The 18,931-nt window shown below is 37.2% G+C and overlaps 1 protein-coding gene across 2 annotated transcripts in view; it reads left to right on the top strand.

Annotated features, from left to right (window-relative positions):
* CACUL1 (CDK2 associated cullin domain 1) overlaps nt 1-18,931 on the top strand; it is a 64,749-nt gene that overhangs the window by 28,057 nt on the left and 17,761 nt on the right. For both annotated transcript variants that reach the window (XM_029245578.1, XM_029245577.1), the window contains exon 4: nt 16,837-16,932. In XM_029245578.1, coding sequence (XP_029101411.1) covers nt 16,837-16,932 — 96 coding nt within the window. The remainder of the gene's footprint in view (nt 1-16,836; nt 16,933-18,931) is intronic.

The raw sequence follows: 18,931 nt of genomic DNA, 5'->3' as shown, positions 1-18,931 counted from the left end.
TTTCCAGGTGATAGTCAAGGTTGATAGAATACGGCAATTTCATTTGCTTCTGTCCCCTTTCATTCCCATTGCTGTCATCTTTTTCCTTATTATTGGTTCATGCCTGCACTAGAGCAGTACTCTCCTAACTGGTCTGCCTTTCTGCAGTCTGTTCTTTTGACTGACTAATCCTCTAAAAACGCTAATTTTTGATGGGCATACTTTCTTGTTCCCAAACCTTAAAGACTCCTTGTTGCTTTTCTCAATCACAGTTGATTTCTTGGACAGTATAAAAACAACTGAGCTGGTTGACTGGTTACAGGGCTACCTAGTGGGGAACTTAATATAGCTAGCTCTTTCCTATATAACTATGCAAGGTACTCTGTTAGGTACAGCCGTAGACATATGATTGATAAGGCTAGATAATTTTAGACCAACCCTCCTGCTGAGAACAATTTTTAAAATGGGCCAGGGAGCTAATAAAAAAAAGAAGAATTGTAGGACCAAGACCTGGGAAGAGAAGGAAATCCAGAGACGGGAGACTAACACTTGCGCCATTTCTCTTCTAGAGGCACCTGTTTATTCTGGAAGAAGAGGCTACTAGGCTGAGAAATTTAATAGAGCTTTGATGGGTTTATGGGGATAGAGTAATAAAACTTGGAGGTCAGGTCCCACCAAACCTAAAGGATCACATCCCAGGTATAGTAAGAATAATAAGTTACAGACTAGCTTGTTGTAGCTGCCACTTGATTCCTGACTGGATTCAGATGGTCTGGATTTGCTGGCTCCTCTAGTTGCTTACCAGAAGCGAAAGTAAATTCTTCCCGGAGAAAGAACATTATCCTAGACATCAAATTGTTTCCATAATTTTTCATGAACAGTGTCTGACGTTCAGTGAGAAATATGTAGTTATATTAGGAGGTGAGGTGATCATAAAACCAAGAGAAATACATTTTTTAGACAAGAATTGGGAGAGTGCTTCCCTGGTGGCGCAGTGGTTGAGAGTCCACCTGCCGATGCAGGGGACACGGGTTCGTGCCCCGGTCCGGGAAGATCCCACATGCCACGGAGCGGCTGGGCCCGTGAGCCATGGCCGCTGAGCCTGCGCGTCTGGAGCCTGTGCTCCGCAGCGGGAGAGGCCACAACAGTGAGAGGCCCGCGTACCGCAAAAAAAAAAAAAAAAGAATTGGGAGAATTCATCACCAGTAATCTCTAACTTTAAAGAAATACTGGAATGTTCTTCAGATAGAAAGAAAATGTCCCTAGATGAAAATTTGGAGAATCAGTAGGAATGAAGGAAAACAAGGATAAATATGCAAGTGTAGAATAATAATAGTGATAATGTCTTATAGGGTATAATATAAATAACCCAAACACATGACAGTTGCATGGAAGATGGAAGAAGGTAAAAGGATTTAAAATGTTCTAAGGCCCTTGCATTGTTGAGGAAGAAGTAAAAGTACTCATTTATTTCAGACTATGGGAAGACAAGGATGCAGTCTATATAACCTTAGGGTAATCACTAAAAAAATAGTAAAACGTGTAATTAACAAGATAATAGAGAAAATGGAATAATTTGAAAATAAAGGAGTCAAGAAAGGATAGAGAAAGGTACAGAGAACAGATGGGACAAATAGAAGAATAGTAAGGTGTATCAATTACATGAAATATTAAAGACAAAATGCATTAAAAAAGTAAATAATTATTGGACTGAATGACATTCTGCAGCCTTACTAAATGCTGCTAACATGAGACACATCTAAAATATAAGGAGACAGAAAGATTGCAAGCAAGTGATGAAAAAAGATACACCATACAAACATTAGCCAAAAAGAAAAACAATATAGCTACATTGATATCATAAAAAGTAGACTCACAGCAAGAAGTGTTATTGGATATAAAGAGAACCTTTTATTATGACAGAACGTTCAGTTACTAGGCAGATAATAATTCTAAATTTGTATTGACCCAAAATACCCAGAAAAATCAACAGATCCGAAAGGAGAAACAGACAACTCCACAATCATAGTGAGAAATTAACACATCAGTGGCTTTAGCGTTTATCTCAAGAAATTAGAAAAAGAACAACAAATGAAACCCCCCAAAAAGAATTAAGTCACAATCTCTGCTAGTGTACCTTTGGAACAATAAGAAATATTCAGGGAACTATGGTACAAAGCAGAATAAAGAAAGTGCTGTATCAGACTAAAGGTGAAATGATCACAGACAGATGGAGGGATGAAGAGGAAGATGGCGTTAAAAATACGTCATGAAAAATGATATTTGGGGAGGGGGTGTTTTGAGCTGAGAGAACTTCCATAAGTAAAGGCTTATGGGTAAGAGAGGTTTGGGTAACAAGGAGTGGTCCTATGTGGATAGAATGTGAGGTATTTGAGGGAGATTGGGAGGTGATAGGGATGAAAAAGGCAGGCTGGGGCCAAATTGTAGAAGGCCTTAAAGGCCAGGAGTTACATTTTAGGAAGATCGATACAAGACGGATTGGAGTAAGAAAGAATGAGATGTGATTACAGTAGACTAGATGAATTACAGGTCCACAATCCCTTATCTGTAAGTCAAAAATAGAAAAAAAGCTTTGAAAACGGATTTGTTTCCCTCTAAGTTTGGTGCCAAAACTCATTTGGAGTAAAATTTGATTTAAACTCGTGAGGAAGGAACTTAGTTGGGAACATTCATGTATTTTCTCCCAGAAATATCAATGGATTGATATTCCCAATCTCTACTGGGTATTTTACATAGTATATGGTATATGTACCATAATACCTTCTAAATCTGAAATCCTCTGAATTATGGCACATCTGGCCCTAGTAATCTTGGATAAGAAATTGTGAACCTGTTGGCAATGAAAAGGCAGAAAGAGATGTCTGGGGCACATTGCAGAGATCAAAGAAACAGGATAGATAAGACAATAATTAAGTTGGAAGAGAAGGTGGGATGAGAGGATTTAAAGATCATTTTGGTTTCAGTGGAATTGTTAGAAGTTGGTAGTGGAGACTTGAGAGAGAGAAGGAGAATGATAGTGGTTTTAGAATGTTTAGTTCAGCTAACATTTAGTGTCCACGTGCCAGGCATTGTGCTAGATGCAAAGGGTACAGTGATAAATAAGATGGATTTGTTCTTTGTACTGTTTAGGGGAAATGTGCAATGGTCATTTTAATATACTGAAATGTGATGAGTAGTAGGATAGAGATATGAAATGAGTCACAAGTCTTGCTGATATTCTCCCTTGTAAAATGTCTCAAATTTATCCCCTGCTACCCTAGTTTAGGTCCTTAGTCGTACTTTCTTGAACAATAGAAAAAGATTTCTAGTTTGATCTTGACCCTGCACCTTCCCTCAATCCATTTTGTTTATTTTTTAGACGTGTCATGTCATTCATTTTCCCAACCTTCTGCCTCTCCTTTTACCTAAAGAGCAAAGACCATACTCCTTAACAAGAATTTCAAGGCTCTTTACACCTGAACTCAGCAAGATAGTGTAACAGTATTTTGCTTTTAAAATTTAAATGTGGGAGAGGATGTCTTTTTATCTTTGTGTATTTTCTTAGCTTCTTGTGCCACTATTTCTTTCCTCCCTTCCCTTTCTGCAGAGGGGGCCTTCTAGTTGTCTGTTAGGGTTTTCCCAGTTTTTAACTTCTCTATTCCCGGTAGGCTTAACTAATCACTTTCTCTTCTTTGCTGCTGTAGCACTTTATTTGTGTTGCTGCTAGAGTACTTAGTTTAGCACTTGGGATATATTTAGTTACCAGCAGGATGTCACCTTTGCAACACTGGGAGCTGCTTCTTTTTTTTTTTTTAAATAAATTTATGTATTTTATTTATTTATTTATTTATTTTTGGCTGCGTTGGGTCTTTGTTGCTGCGCACGGGCTTTCTCTAGTTGCAGTGAGCAGGGGCTACTCATCGTTGCGGTGCGCGGGTCTCACTGCGGTGGCTTCTCTTGTTGCGGAGCAGGGGCTCTAGGCACGCAGGCTTCAGTAGTTGTAGCGTGCAGGCTCGGTAGTTGTGGCTTGTGGGCTCTAGAGCGCAGGCTCAGTAGTTGTGGCTCAGAGGCTTAGTTGCTCCGCGGCCTGTGGGATCTTCCTTGACCAGGGCTTAGAACCCGTGTCCCGTGCATTGGCAGGCAGATTCTTAACCACTGCGCCACCAGGGAAGCCCATGGGAGCTTCTTAAGGGCAAGAATCCTGACTTACTTGTTTCTCTTGGCCTGTGTGGTATTGAACTAAGTGCTCATTAGGTAAATATGCTGGTCTTAATGCTATTAATCAGATGTTTCCAGTCAGGAGTGTACTTCTCTATCCCATTGAAGTTAGACTTGGTCAAGTGCTTTGGCCTGTGGATTGTAAGAGAAAGAGAAGTGTGCTTGGTGAGGCGTTTACCCAAAGATCTGAGCCTTTAAGATCGGCAGTGCAATTTTCCATGTCTCCCTTTCTCTGCCAAGTGTTCTAGGTGGTAGAGGCTCCCTTAACCTGCGTCCCTGGGTGATTATAACATGAAGCAGACCCTCAAGATGGGCATGTAACATGGGAGAAAGAAAACTTTGCTATATTTTTTTTTCTTTTTAAACACATTAAGAATTTTTGTTATTTTTTTATTGAGATACAATTCACATACCCTAACATTCACCTTTTTAAAGTGTACAACTCAGTGGTTTTTAGTATGGTCATGAAGTTGTGCAGCCATCATCACTAATTTCAGAACATTTTAGTCACCCCAGAAAGAAGCCAGCACTTATTAGCAGCCACTCACTAATCTCCCCTCCTGTCAGCCGCTGGCAGTAACTAATCTACTTTGTGGATTTGCCTATTCTGGACACTTGATAGAAATGGAATTAGTCAATATGCGACCTTTTGTATCTGGCTTAATTAACTTATTAGCATGTTTTCAAGGTTCATTCATGCTTATAGCATGATACTTCATTCTTCTTTTTGGCTGAAAAACATTCCATTGTTTGGTTATACCACATTTTATTTATCTAAGCTCTGTTTTGTTAAGTCACTGAGATTTTGGGGGGGCGTTGACTGGTAAAATCAGTATTTGAATTGATAATACTTAGAAGAGTCTGTTTTATCTCACTACCATTTGGATAATTGAACTTCATGGATATAACATCCTTTACTCTTAAAACTGTTTTAAATGACAGTTAGACAATTTGATTATTTTTGTGTACATCTGAATCCGGAATCCACTAGAGCAGTTGGGAGGCATTTTCTCCCCACGTAATGTTGATAAATTTATTGTATATGTTAATATACTTCATCAAATTGAGAGTATATTTTCACTTTGGCCAAATAAAAACATTCTGGTATTTTGATCTAGTAGCTTTATAGTCAGGAACCCACTAGCAAGTGTGTTTCTTCCAACAGTTTCTTTGTCAGTGGTTTGGAACTTAGACTGCACATTACCACCAAGAAACAATGTTTAAACAGAGATTTTGGCTCCCAGGCCAGGACAATAACATTGAATTGTTAGGAACAGCACTGATAATACTAACCTGAGTGCAGGGTCCTGAGGAGGAGAGACCACAAAGATAGAAGCAGAAAAGGAAAATGGTGCAGTTTTTATTCTCAAATAAGGCAGAATTTAGAATAGTTTAAATGAGTATTTGTCAACTATTTTAAAGGAAGTTAACTAGTTGTGTTTAAACCATTCATTTAAATGAATTTAGAGTAATTTTAATGTCTTTTAAGCTAAATATATCAAATATATCTTGGTTGAGTTAAATATAATTTAACTCTCAAACCAATTAATAATGGAAATTAATAGAAACTAAATCATAGTCAGTCAGCATGACTTAACTTTGATTCAGTCTTCATAGACCCCAGATTACCTGTAAAAGCTTTATTGCCAAACTGCCAGCAAATGAAACCAAGTTTATCTTCCTGTTTAAAATGAGCCAAGGATTGCTTTGCTATTTGTGTTTTGTCCAGTGGGTGGTAGCATAATTCAACTAGTTGTATGCAGTCATTTGAAAGCTTGTATACCTTTTAAAGGCTATAATTTCTATATCTTTTGAGCTACAAAGTGTGTTTAAAAAAATCTTTCATTCTCCCAAAATAATGCTGTTTACTCCTTGCTATAGTGAGGAAGATTTTTAGATAGTGAGAACATTGTTATCCTTTCTACATAGATTTCAAGTAAGGTAAATATCACTGCCAACTGGTAACTATCTCTTCACAGAAAGTCTTTCTTTTTTTTTTTTAATAAATTTATTTATTTTATTTATTTATTTTTGGCTGCGTTGGGTTTTTGTTGCTGTGCGTGGGCTTTCTCTAGTTGTGGCGAGCGGGGTCTAATCTTCATTATGGTGCGCGGGCTTCTCATTGTGGCGGCTTCTCTTGTTGCAGAGCACGGGCTCTAGGTGCGCGGGCTTCAGTAGTTGTGTCACGCGGGCTCAGTAGTTGTGGCTCGCGCGCTCTAGAGCGCAGGCTCAGTAGTTGTGGCGCATGGGCTTAGTCACTCCGCGGCATGTGGGATCTTCGCAGACCAGGGCACGAACCAGTGTCCCTTGCATTGGCAGGCGGATTCTTAACCACTGTGCCACCAGGGAAGTCCCCAGAAAGTCCTTCTGAATCAGTTATTTGGAGATCTATTTTTAAGTCCAAACTAGAACTTAAAGCAGTTGTTACAGCGAAGTTGTTCTTAGAGAATTTGCCAGTGAGACGCCTTAACCCTCCATCAGTCTACAGGCTTCCATTCAGACCATAATTCTAATAAGTTTACTACCATTCTTTGAAGGCAGGGTCTGTGTTTTCTTTTCATGTGTCCTTATAGAACTTAACATAATGCCAGGCCCCAAAGAGATCTAGTAAAAGTACTTACTAGTTGACAAAAATAAAAACCATATGCTTGCCTTACAGCTGAGATTATTAAAACCACCTACTTATTCCAGTTAAAACAGCATCCTTAACTCAGGAAATGGAATTTATGATGAGCAGGAGAGTCAAATCACTTAAATAATGAATAATTATTTGCAGTTGTTTATTATCAGAGTGTAAAGAGTATATTTAGGAGTTGTATTCTTTTTAAAACAAACTTTTTGTTTTGAGACAGAGTTATGTACTTAAATTGGAAGTTTTGCTCAGTGGTAAAAGAGATGAGGCATATAGGAGATTGAGAAGTCCTCCTATTTCATCTGACTTCGGATATTTTCTCTTATGAAGTAATCTTGAACCTTTTGTAACTGTTCTTTGTTACCTAGCTAGTCAGTTAAAAAGCTGAGATTAGAACCTAGGTTTATCTCATTGTTATGTGGATAAGCTAAAGGAATCCAGGATCACAGAAGCTTGGCTTTAATTTTGTTTAGTGTTCAAGTCCAAATAGTATTTGGAAAAGGAGGAAAGTCTTATCTTAGAAATAAGCGGGGAAGAAATTTCCGTATAATTGTAATAGTAATGATAGTAGCAGTTAACTTTGAAAGTTAAGAGACCTAAGAGAGAGATGTCTTCTACTGTCTTTTAGACTCACTTTGACTTTTTTATTGTTGCTTTTAATTAGAAAATCATCCATACAACTTATATTAGGAGCATCAGATATGTGCATTATAGTTCTTACTAGCTCCCGAGATTCATTTACCTTCTACGTAACCTACCGTTTTTTGGATACTTTACTATGGAAACAATATCTACACAGCAGGAATGGGAATGGATGAGAATATAATGCCAGATGTATGTATTTGTCTATTTGGAAAGAAATTCCAGTTTTATGCAGCATCTCTGTCAGCCTTAGGTGTAATTAGTGTTGCTTCTGGAGCCCTGATAAATCTGTCTGTTGGCAGAGTGGTATTGCTCTGGAAAGTCATGGAATAAGTTGGTTAGACTAAAAGTATATCACACACTATTCATTTTTGCTAAAGTTAGTCATGTAGAGGCAAATTTTTTAAAAAAGTAATTTCCAGTTTCATTCAGAAAATAATATTAAGAGAGCATTCAGATCCATTTGTATCGTATCCATAATGCCGAAGTCATACTTGGTAATATAGGAATAAATGTTAAAATGTTAAAAGATTATGAAGGAACTATTTGAAAACTTTTAGCATTTCTGTTTGACTTAAAAAAAACCTTTTCATTTGTCTGCTGTAATTCCCCATCTTTTTATGCACGTTTCCCACCTCTTCTACTGGGTCATAACATACATTAATCATAGCTATTTCAAAGTCTCTGTATGATAGTTCCAACTTGTGGGCATCTCTGTGTCTGGACCTGTTGACTGTTTAACTCTTGACAGTGGGTGTGTTTTCTTACTTTTTTGGTGTTTCTAATTGAATGCTAGACATTGTATAAAAGCATCAGTAGAGACTGACATAAATAATATTTATGCTTAGTAATGGGCCTGCCACTCTTCTGTTGGGCTGTTGGTGTGAGGAGTTGAATCAGTTGTATTAGTAGTTGACTTGGGTTTGCGTTTTATCATTTCAATAACCAGTAAGGCCTCAGATTCTCTAGCAGTGGACAGTGACTGCTCTGTTCCTAGTGTGAATCAGGAGGGGGTTTTCAGTGCTCCTGCTCTATCCTCAGCCCTTAGCAGGCCCTGCTTTGTGGCGGGGGCCTTTCTTTGCACTGTTGCCCTCTCCCAGCAGTGAGTGGATGGCTGTTGCTTGTTACTTGGTGCAAGGCTTCGGGGGTGGGGAGCAGGGTTTTCGGTTTGGGTTTTTTCCCTGGTTCTCTTACTCCTGCCTCAGTCATAGGTAGTCCCCATGCACCTGAACCCTCGGAAGTGGGGCTTTCTCAGTGTTCTCATCTCCCTCTTCCTCACCCCATTTGCAGATAGCCTTTTCCTTCTCAGTTCAAGGTTTAGAACTGGGGTTGGTAAACTTTTGCTGCCAAGGGCCAGATAGTAGTTATCCTCACGGGCCTTGTGGTCTCTATTGCAGCATCTTTAACTCTGCTGTTGCAGCGTGCAAGCAGCTGTGGACAATTCATACATGAATGGACGTGACTGTGTTCCAGTCAAACTTTATTTATAAAAACAGGTGGTGGGCCAGATTTGGCCTGCAGGCTCTGGTTTGTTGACCTCTGGTCTAGAGCTCCGGAGGGTTTCTTGCTTTCTCCCTACCCCTTGCACCTCTTGTCCCCTATACCCTGTGGCAACCAAATTTCGCCTTGCATCCATGGGGGGCTTTAGGAGTGAGCAAGTTTCCTTCACTTCCCTCAGCAGCAAGATGCTTCTGTTTTGTAGTAGTGCAGAAACCTGGGCATGAATGGATTTTCTGCCCCCTCCTCGGTGATTGGTGACCTTTGCCTGTGACAGGAGGGCTAGAGGATTCCCTGTCCATCCCCCCACAGTAGACAGCTTTTGCCTCAGGTAAAAGAAGGGTCACCAGGGTTCAGGTGGATCTCTTACCCCTTCCCTTCAACAAATGGCTTTTGCTTTGTAGGTGAGTAGGGCCCGGCGCATAGGCAGTTTTCATTCGTGTCTTCCATTGGCAGCTAATCAGCAGCTGTTTACCCGCGATGGGCCCGCAGTGTGCGTGGGTTTCCCTAGGGACTCCTGCCCCACCCTCAAACCTTGACAGGCCTAGCACATCTGTGCCACAGGAGGTGGCTCTCTGATCTCTTTCACTGCCCTCAATTATTCATCTCAAAGGCCCAGTGGAAACCCATGGAGAAGAGCTGGGGAGTAGGTATGGACTGCCGTTGTGTTGAGGCTCCCAGGGATTCTATACTGCTAGTTCACACTTGGCCGTTAATGGTTGATTTCAGCTTCGGTTGTTCTTGTACCAGCTTTTGTGGCTGCCATCACCAGAGAGAAACAGTTCACGTGTCCTTTCTTTCCTTAGAAGAGCTTGTAACGCTTTGGAATTCAGTTCACCTGGTTGGACATGGCAGTTGTAAAATGTAGTGACCTCAGGTCTCTGATGAGCTCAGAAAATTGATGATGTAGGTTAACTAGCTTTTTCTTACCATCAGGGCAGGACTGATGTTCTCTGGTGGCTTTCTGCATTCTAAGTGGAGTTAGAACTTAACCATTGCACTTTAATAACTTCATAATCACTGAAGTTGATAATCAAGAAGCTGTTAAATTAAAAAGAACAATTCACCTATAGTTTTAACACTAATATTAAAATGTTAGTGTATCATATTTTCATTGATTTCAGTATGGTTTGCAGCTGCAGTGTCACTGTTGTCGTGCAATAAATGCCTTGTGTAGGGTGGGTAATTACTGCTCTGCTCTCTCTTGGATCCTCTAGACTTCCTTCCCATAGAGCACCTCTCTTTCCTTTGAAGTGGTCTAAGGTACAGGCTTCTAAATGCTTAACAGCTGCTGGGCAAGGTGTTTAAAGAATCCCCTGAAGTTCTCTTTAAAAATATACACTTCTGGAAAGTTTCTGAGTCTGGACTTGTGGCAAAGGAATCTGCATCATTAACAAGCCCTTCAGGTGACTTGGAGAGAAGCATTCTTTGAAATTCACTGGCCTAGGCAAATGTACCATAGTTCCCGAAACTGGTCTCTCTCAAGCAACTAGTGGTGTCATTTTTTGTTTAAATGTAAGATTGTATTGTTGCTGAAGACACGCAACACATTTGCACCACTGAAGTGCTAATCTGGAGTAGAAGTACCATGCAAACCTGGATAATGCAGACAGCAGAGCTTGGTTTTAAGTACCTAATGAAGAGGGACTGATGAAGTAGACAATGGTGGGGCCAGACAGTCATTACAATCACGTTGTTGAAATACATTTGGTCTGTGAGGTGTCAATGATATATATAGCTGAGTGATAATAGCAGATTACAAAATAATTCCATATTTGTTATAAAACATACACACAGAAGAACAGAAGAAAATGTTGATGGTAGTTATCTACCATTCTTGGTAGTGGTTGTTTTCCTATAATTGCATTTTTAATTTTAAAAATTTCAGTGAACATGTATTACTTCCACAAAGATATATGTTAGTGGCCTTGTTATGTTTATTAGATCCCTCCTTCCCATCTTTTCTTCCTCCTTATTTCATTATAACATATGAAAGTCATTTCTTTATTTAAAGACAACTACAACGTTTTTGTGAACATAAAAGCAAATATTCTTGAATTTTTTTCATGTTTCATTTTGGTGGGATGGGGATAGGGCGTAGATAGAAGAGGAGGGATATAATTATGAAACTGTGGAACTTATTTCTATTTTACATCTGCAGTGTCCACTTTGGTTACCATTTAGTCACATGTAACTTTAAAATTAAAATGACATAAAAGTTCACTTTCTTTGTTTTATTAAATACATTTCAAGTGCTCAGTAGTCACACATGACTAGCGGCTGCCATATTGGACAGTGCAGGTATAGGACGTTTCCATCATCACAGGAAGTTCTGTTGGGCAGTACTGACCTAGACCATAGTATATTTGTCTGTTGGCTAGTAAAATTATTTAAACAAGTCATGCTGTTCTAAAAATTAATATATGTCTAATTAGAGTAACTGACCAAGCTTCCTTATCTAGCTTTCAAAATTAAAGATAACTAAGGAATATACTTAGTAAGCAAATATATATATATATATATATGTGTGTGTATGTATATATATTTTTAAGGGATATTTAGCAGATTGGTTCTATAAAACTCTTAAGTACCAAAATTATTTTGTTTTTATATGATGATACATGATTATCATCTAATTCTACTTCTTTTAAACTTAATTTTTCTTTAAAATTACTCTCTACAAAATAGCATCTGTATGAAGTAATTCATTGCAACATCTTGTGGTAATAAAAGATTAGCAACAAGCTATCAAATGGGGGACTGGTTAAATAAACAGTACATTCAAACATTGTACTTAAAAGAAGAGATTTCTTTCAGAAGTGGTTTGAGGACCTCTAAGGGCCCCTGAAATCTTTTCAGGGGGTCTGTGAAATCAAAACTGTTTTTCTAATACTACTAAGATCTTATTTTCCCTTTTCACTCTGTGGCTATTTGGTCTGATGGTGCAAAAGCAATGGTGGGTAAAACCGCTTGGTGCCTTAGCATCTTCACTTCTACAAACTCACGGCAGAAAACAAAAGCCTTTCACTTAAGAATGTCCTAGATGAAGCAGTGAAAAATATTAATTTTATTGAATTGTGACTTTGCGTATACTTAGAAAAATATTCTTTGTGAAGAAATGGGAAGCTGTATACTAAAGTAACAGTGATTGTTTTGAAAAATAGCACTTCTGTGGTTATATGAGTTTTGCGCTAAACTAGCTATTAAGCTAGTGTTTTCCCCTATAAAACACTCCTTTTATTTGAAAGAATGACTGACAAACTATGGTTATTTAGACTGGTGTTTAATAGACATTTTCTGAAAAATGAAAGAAGTGTGTCACTTCGAGGAAAACAACTGACGGTATTTGTTGCCAATGAGAAAATTTAGATATTTGAGCTTTGAAGTGAAAATTAGAATTTTGGAAAACCTGTATCTACAACGATGATCTTGATAACATCCCAGTACTTAAAAAGACTTTTCTGATGAGATAGATGATGATAACTTTTTTTGATGTTGTATAGTGAAATGTGTCAACGTTTAGATCTACATAACTCAGTGAGTCAGTATTTTTCAAATGACAGGTTTGTAATGCTATAAAATATATCTGTAAAAGACCCATTCAAAGTAGAAGATAGAACAATGGGTTTTAATGTAATAGAGTATCAAGAATTCATTGATAGTTTCAGATTTCATATCGCAACTAACCTTTAAGAAACTACCACTTGTCAAGTTTCAGAGAAAAATATCTACAATTATTTGAAAAGGCTATTAAAATATGCCTTCCTTTTCTGACTACATATCTGTGTGAAGGTAGATTTTCTTCATTTACTTTAGCCAAAACATCACATCACAACTGATTCAGTACAGAAGCAGATATGAGAATCCAGCTGTCTTCTATTAAGCCACTCTCAAGAGACTTACAAAACTGTAAAAACAATACCACTCTTCTTACTAATTTTTTGGGGGGAAAATATAGTTATTTACATATAACTTAGTTTATAATATAAAATATTTAACTGTATTTTAACATTAAAATTGTTAAAATGTGATGAGCTTATTGTCATTTTAGAATATATTAATACATAGTTTTAAAACCCAGTTTTAGTTTCTAATATGGTAAATACTAATAGATACAACCTACATTATAAATAAAAGCTTTTTGGAATTTCCAGTTATTTTTAAGAGTATAAAGGGTTCCTGATATCAAAATGTTTGAGAAACACTAGAATAAAACAGTCTCCAAGCTACATTGTTAGGAAAAGTGCAGATCAGTATGACTGTAAGTTAGCATTTGTGTGAAAAAGGATATGAATGGGATTCTTATTTTTTTGTATATATGTAAAATTCTTCTGGAAGGTTATAAAGGAATTAAGTGTTGGTTTGTTCAATGCGGAAGGAATGAAAGGTAAATTCTTTACTCTAAACCCTTTTGAACTAATTTGAATTTTAAACCAGATGGATGAATTACTGATTTAAAAAAGAAGAAGAAATTAAAACATTCCTACCAGCTATATTACAAATTTCAGGGAATCTAAGTCTGTTATGAGAAGTTGGAGCATGTTTGGAGTAATGGTTATTTTTCTGGCCAATTGCTTCTTCTTATTTTATTTGAGAAGAAAATGAAGCTTGCTTATTTTAGGGGTAAAAAATTTCATTTAATGTCCAATCCAAATACATTCATGGTGAAATTATGTAAATCAAATAGGTAGCAATTTCCACAATGGGACCCAAAGTATACTGAACTTAAGTTTTAAGGAGGAACAATTCAATTAGTTTTGTTACTAACAGGTATTTCTAGGTTTCTAGTAAAGAGCATGGATTTATTTTAGAAGACTATTATAATTTGTAGTCTGTCATTTAAGAGGTTTTGAATAAGTGCTGCATGTAATGTGGAAGTAAAAAAGCTAAGTAAACATTCTGACATTTGATTCAGTACAAAAAGTACTTTTTAATACTCGTAACCTTTGTGGCTTTGGGAAGTCTTGAAAAGAATAACTAAGGAATGCAATTTTATTTATTCTGTCTGCTATGAAGTGTGGCTTTTGATCAATGTTCATACTTTTAACTTTTAGATAAAGTATCCTTTTATGAAAAAGGAAAATTATTTTAATGCAAAAACTCTTCAGATTTTCTTTTTTCATATCATACTTCTAAAATTTATTTCTTTGAATATTGAAATATCATTTCCAGAGTTCTTCGAAGCAGTTTAGAGAAAGATATTACATGTGATTCTGTTCGTTATAGTGAAAAGTTTGCCCATAATGTGGAACGATTTTCCCCAATTTTTTTAGTTAACAAAGAATGCCTTTAATAATGTTAATAGGTTTTTCTGAAGTATTAAACAAATAGGTAGTTAATTCATAAAGGAGTTTACTCTTGCTACTTGCATGTGTAATAGTTGACATTTTTCTAAGCACATGTTATTTTCTTTGATTCTCAGCACATCTTGGAAATAGCACAATTAGTGTTTTTCTTATTTTTTATATGTATGGAAATTGAAATTCAGAGGGCTAAATGAATTGTCATATAACCTTGTTAAATGATAAAATAGCAATTTAGATTTAAGCAAGGCTAGATTAGATTTAGATTTAAACAACTTTAGATTTAAGCAAGACTGTCCTAAGTACAAAAAAAAAGCACTTATCTATACCTGCTATGCTCAGGTTCTGTGGTCTGCACTAGAGATATAAAGATAAGACACAGATCTTGCCCTCTAGGGGCTGAAAGTTTAGTGACAGAGACTACCCAGTGGAGAAGTGAATAAGTGTGGTGGTGCCCTGTTGAAGGGCCGTATATCTCAGTTTCGAGGAAGTGAAACAGATCTTGAAGGATGAGTAGGAGAAGTTAGCCAGGGTGAGTCTGGTTGAGGGTGGTGATAAAAGGTGTCAGGTAGAAGATACAGTGAAGGAGGCCTAAGCAGCATACGGACATTGTTTGGGAACTGTTAGTAGTTCCATGTGATGACTGTGCTGGGCTACACGGGAGAATGAGCAGGATGTGAAAGCAGAGAGGTAGATAGTGGCCTAAACTGGAAGTCTGAACTTTCATCTAAAAGTTTCAGGGTGCTAAAAATTGATTATAAATAGTTGGAAGGACTGAGTTTGAACAAGGTTAGAGTCTTAATTCTTGGGCTTATTAGCTGTAGGACTGTGATCAGTTGACCAAATATTTCTGAGCCCCAGTTGCCTCAGATGTTAAATGGAAATAACGTTCAATTTATTGCAGTAGGAGGACTAAGAAAAATAAATGTTTAAAAAAAAAAAGCACCAAGTGTGCACCAAACCTGTATGTAAGAACTCAGTAATGAAAGATGAATTAAAAGTAAGGACAGCTCACTGCACATATCTAAGCTTCTAAGTAGAACTGAAAAAAATGAATTAAATTTTATTTTAAAATATTACTGGACTATTTGGACATTTCTAAAACAGCTTAGCTGAAATGGTTTTATAATTTCAATGTTTAAATTTAATATTGAGGAGTCTTTCAACGTGGTGTTTCTTTATATACTTGTTTGAAAGCCAGACTTTGTGTATATGATGTGGTTGTCAGATGATGAGACTGTCATGAGATAGCCCTTGTGTAGAATCAGTTTTGTTTGTGTGATGTTTTGTGCCATGCCCATTCCCCCAACTCCCTGGCCCAGGAATGAATTCATAGCTGGAAGACCTGGATCTGTCATTCTAATTTTAGGCAAATCCTTGCCCATTTGTGTGTTTCTTCAACATTAAAATGGTACTTAATTAATTTAGCTTTAGGGAATAAAATGAAATAGTACATGGATACATTTTTGTAAAACACAGTATCTTAGTCTGCTTGGGCTGCCATAACAAAATACTACAGACTGAGTGGTTTAAACAACGGAAATTTATTTCTCACCATTCTGGAGGCTGGGAAGTCCAAGATTAAGGTGTCAGCTGATTTGGTTCCTGATGAGAGCTCTCTTCCTGGCTTGTAGACAGCCATCCTCTTGCAGTGTGCTCACATGGCCTTTCCTCTGAGTGTGCTTTGGGGGAGGGGAGGGAGAGGAAGGGGAAAAGAATGAGCCCCTTGGTGTCTTTTCTCATAAGGACACTAATCCTGTAGGATAAGGGCTCTACTCTTATGACCTCATTTAGCCTTAATTACTTCCTTACTCTAAATAGAGCTGCACTGGTTAGGGTTTTAACATAGGGATTTGTGTGTGGGGACACACACACTCACATTCATTCCACAACGTGCAGTTAAATTGGAAGTGTTCTCTTTTGATGGCTTTATGACGTGGTATTTGGTAACAATGAGTTAAATGCCAGTCATGTATTATATTTATTTTAACTGCTCTCCAGAGCTGCAGATGTATATGGACCATTTGAGTCCTGCTTTCTAGCCAATAGGTTTATAATTGGCTAGCTACAGGAGTGGTACAACCAAGTTAGTATCAACTTAGAATATTACTGTGCCTAAGGTAATTCTAACATGTCAACAGCCATTCTCATAGTATATTAAGCCTATATCACTTCCTTGAATTTCCCCCCCTGTTGCAAGCCCAAATATAGTTTGATTCCCATAGTAAATGTCTATAGTTTAGTGGTGATTTAAAAAATCATATCATTTATCTTAAGTGTAAATTCACCTTTTTACTTGTTAACAGAGCAAAGCCTTTTAACTGACATGGGAAGGTTACACACATTTTAAAGGCAGCTAAATCAGACCTCAGTTTTGCATAGCAGATATTGGAATAGAGATAGAAATCTTAACTAAACTTCAGGATATCAGCCTCCTCTTTTTCTTTATTGTGAATTTCAGTGTGAACTTTGATTGAGTTCTAAGTCTGTTTGCATTTTAGATTGTGCCAGAAGATCTTTATACCTGGTTTCCTGGAATGATCACATTTATGTTCTTTTTCACAGGCCAGCCCTCCAGATCTCTATATTGAAAGATTTAATATAGCTCTTGGACAGTATATGGGAGCATTGCAGAGCATTGTGCCTCTTTTCATATATATGGTAAGTTAGAGCTGTTTCCCCTTTCCAGATACCTCTGTTTATTGGTCTAAGTGCAGACAGATGCAGAAAGTTAAGCATATTCTGTTTTTCTTTTACTATGTATTATGTTAGAAATGGAAATTAATCTATTTCAGCAATGTTCATAGTGTTGGCATAGAAGACTTATTTAGCCTTTCACTGTTTCAAAATTTCATAAATACCATTGCTGAAACAGACAGTTAGGCATTAATAATCAGCAGTCACCCAATTAACATTTTGTTTCTGCCATATGGAAGATACTGTGCTTGGAAAATAAAGATATATCAGAAAGATTTCTTACCTTCAGAAAATAGAGAGTTAAGACATGTATCTAAAAACATGATGTATAATAAATGCCAAGGAAGTAACTCCATAAAAAGTAGAACAGTAAAGTTTGCTTTCATTCTGTTAATCTCTTTCACTTGGAAAATTATGCCATGAGTACGTCTTGTAGTCTGTTGACTTTGTTGAAGTGTCCCTGCCCTGTCCCCCACCCCCCCACCCCCACCTTTTAAATATATAAAGCTATAGGATCTTAATGTTAGTGTTCCTGTTGAATGGGAAGAGCCCTTAGAAACCATTGTCCCACTTTCTCTTTGTTGATTAGATTAGGGAATGGGTTGTTTAGGTTGATCCTACAACCTAAACCTAGAGAATGGGTTGTAGCCTAGAGATAAACTGTGTGTAATACCAATCTTCAAAATGATTTATTCTCCATAAGATATGTTTTACTGAAAAAAACAGAACATTGGGAGGAATCTGTGTTATCAGTGGGAGACTACTATTTAAATAATTTATGGAGGATATTTACCGTAGAAAAATACGCAGTTAAAAATAATGACATGTCAAAAACCCTGCAGAAAGTAGGCATAGAGGGAACTTTCCTCAACATAATAAAGGCCATATATGACACAGCCAACATCGTCCTCAATGGTGAAAAACTGAAAGCATTTCCACTAAGATCAGGAACAAGACAAGGTTGCCCACTCTCACCACTCTTATTCAACATAGTTTTGGAAGTTTTAGCCACAGCAATCAGAGAAGAAAAGGAAATAAAAGGAATCCAAATCGGAAAAGAAGAAGTAAAGCTGTCACTGTTTGCAGATGACATGATACTATACATAGAGAATCCTAAAGATGCTACCAGAAAACTACTAGAACTAATCAATGAATCTGGTAAAGTAGCAGGATACAAAATTAATGCACAGAAATCTCTGGCATTCCTATACACTAATGATGAAAAATCTGAAAGTGAAATCAAGAAAACACTCCCATTTACCACTGCAACAAAAATAATAAAATATCTAGGAATAAACCTACCTAAGGAGACAAAAGACCTGTATGCAGAAAATTATAAGACACTGATGAAAGAAATTAAAGATGATACAAATAGATGGAGAGATATACCATGTTCTTGGGTAGGAAGAATCAACATTGTGAAAATGACTCTACTACCCAAAGCAATCTACACATTCAATGCAATCCCTATCAAACTACCACTGGCATATTTCACAGAACTAGAACAAAAAAATTTCACAATTTGTATGGAAACACAAAAGACCCCGAATAGCCAAAGCAATCTTGAGAATGAAAAACGGAGCTGGAGGAATCAGGCTCCCTGACTTCAGACTATACTACAAAGCTACAGTAATCAAGACAGTATGGTACTGGCACAGAAAGAGAAAGATAGATCAATGGAACAGGATAGAAAGCCCAGAGATAACCCCACACACATATGGTCACCTTATCTTTGATAAAGGAGGCAGGAATGTACAGTGGAGAAAGGACAGCCTCTTCAATAAGTGCTGCTGGGAAAACTGGACAGGTACATGTAAAAGTATGAGATTAGATCACTCCCTAACACCATACACAAAAATAGGCTCAAAATGGATTAAAGAATTAAATGTGAGGCCAGAAACTATCAAACTCTTAGAGGAAAACATAGGCAGAACACTCTGTGACATAAATCACAGCAAGATCC

Source organism: Monodon monoceros, unplaced genomic scaffold (genome assembly GCF_005190385.1).
Source record: "Monodon monoceros isolate NGI ecotype Baffin Bay Population unplaced genomic scaffold, NGI_Narwhal_1 Super_Scaffold_4, whole genome shotgun sequence".
Classification (NCBI taxonomy): Eukaryota; Metazoa; Chordata; class Mammalia; order Artiodactyla; family Monodontidae; genus Monodon; species Monodon monoceros.
Note: the sequence above shows the minus strand (reverse complement) of the source record. Positions and strands in the feature narration are given on the sequence as shown.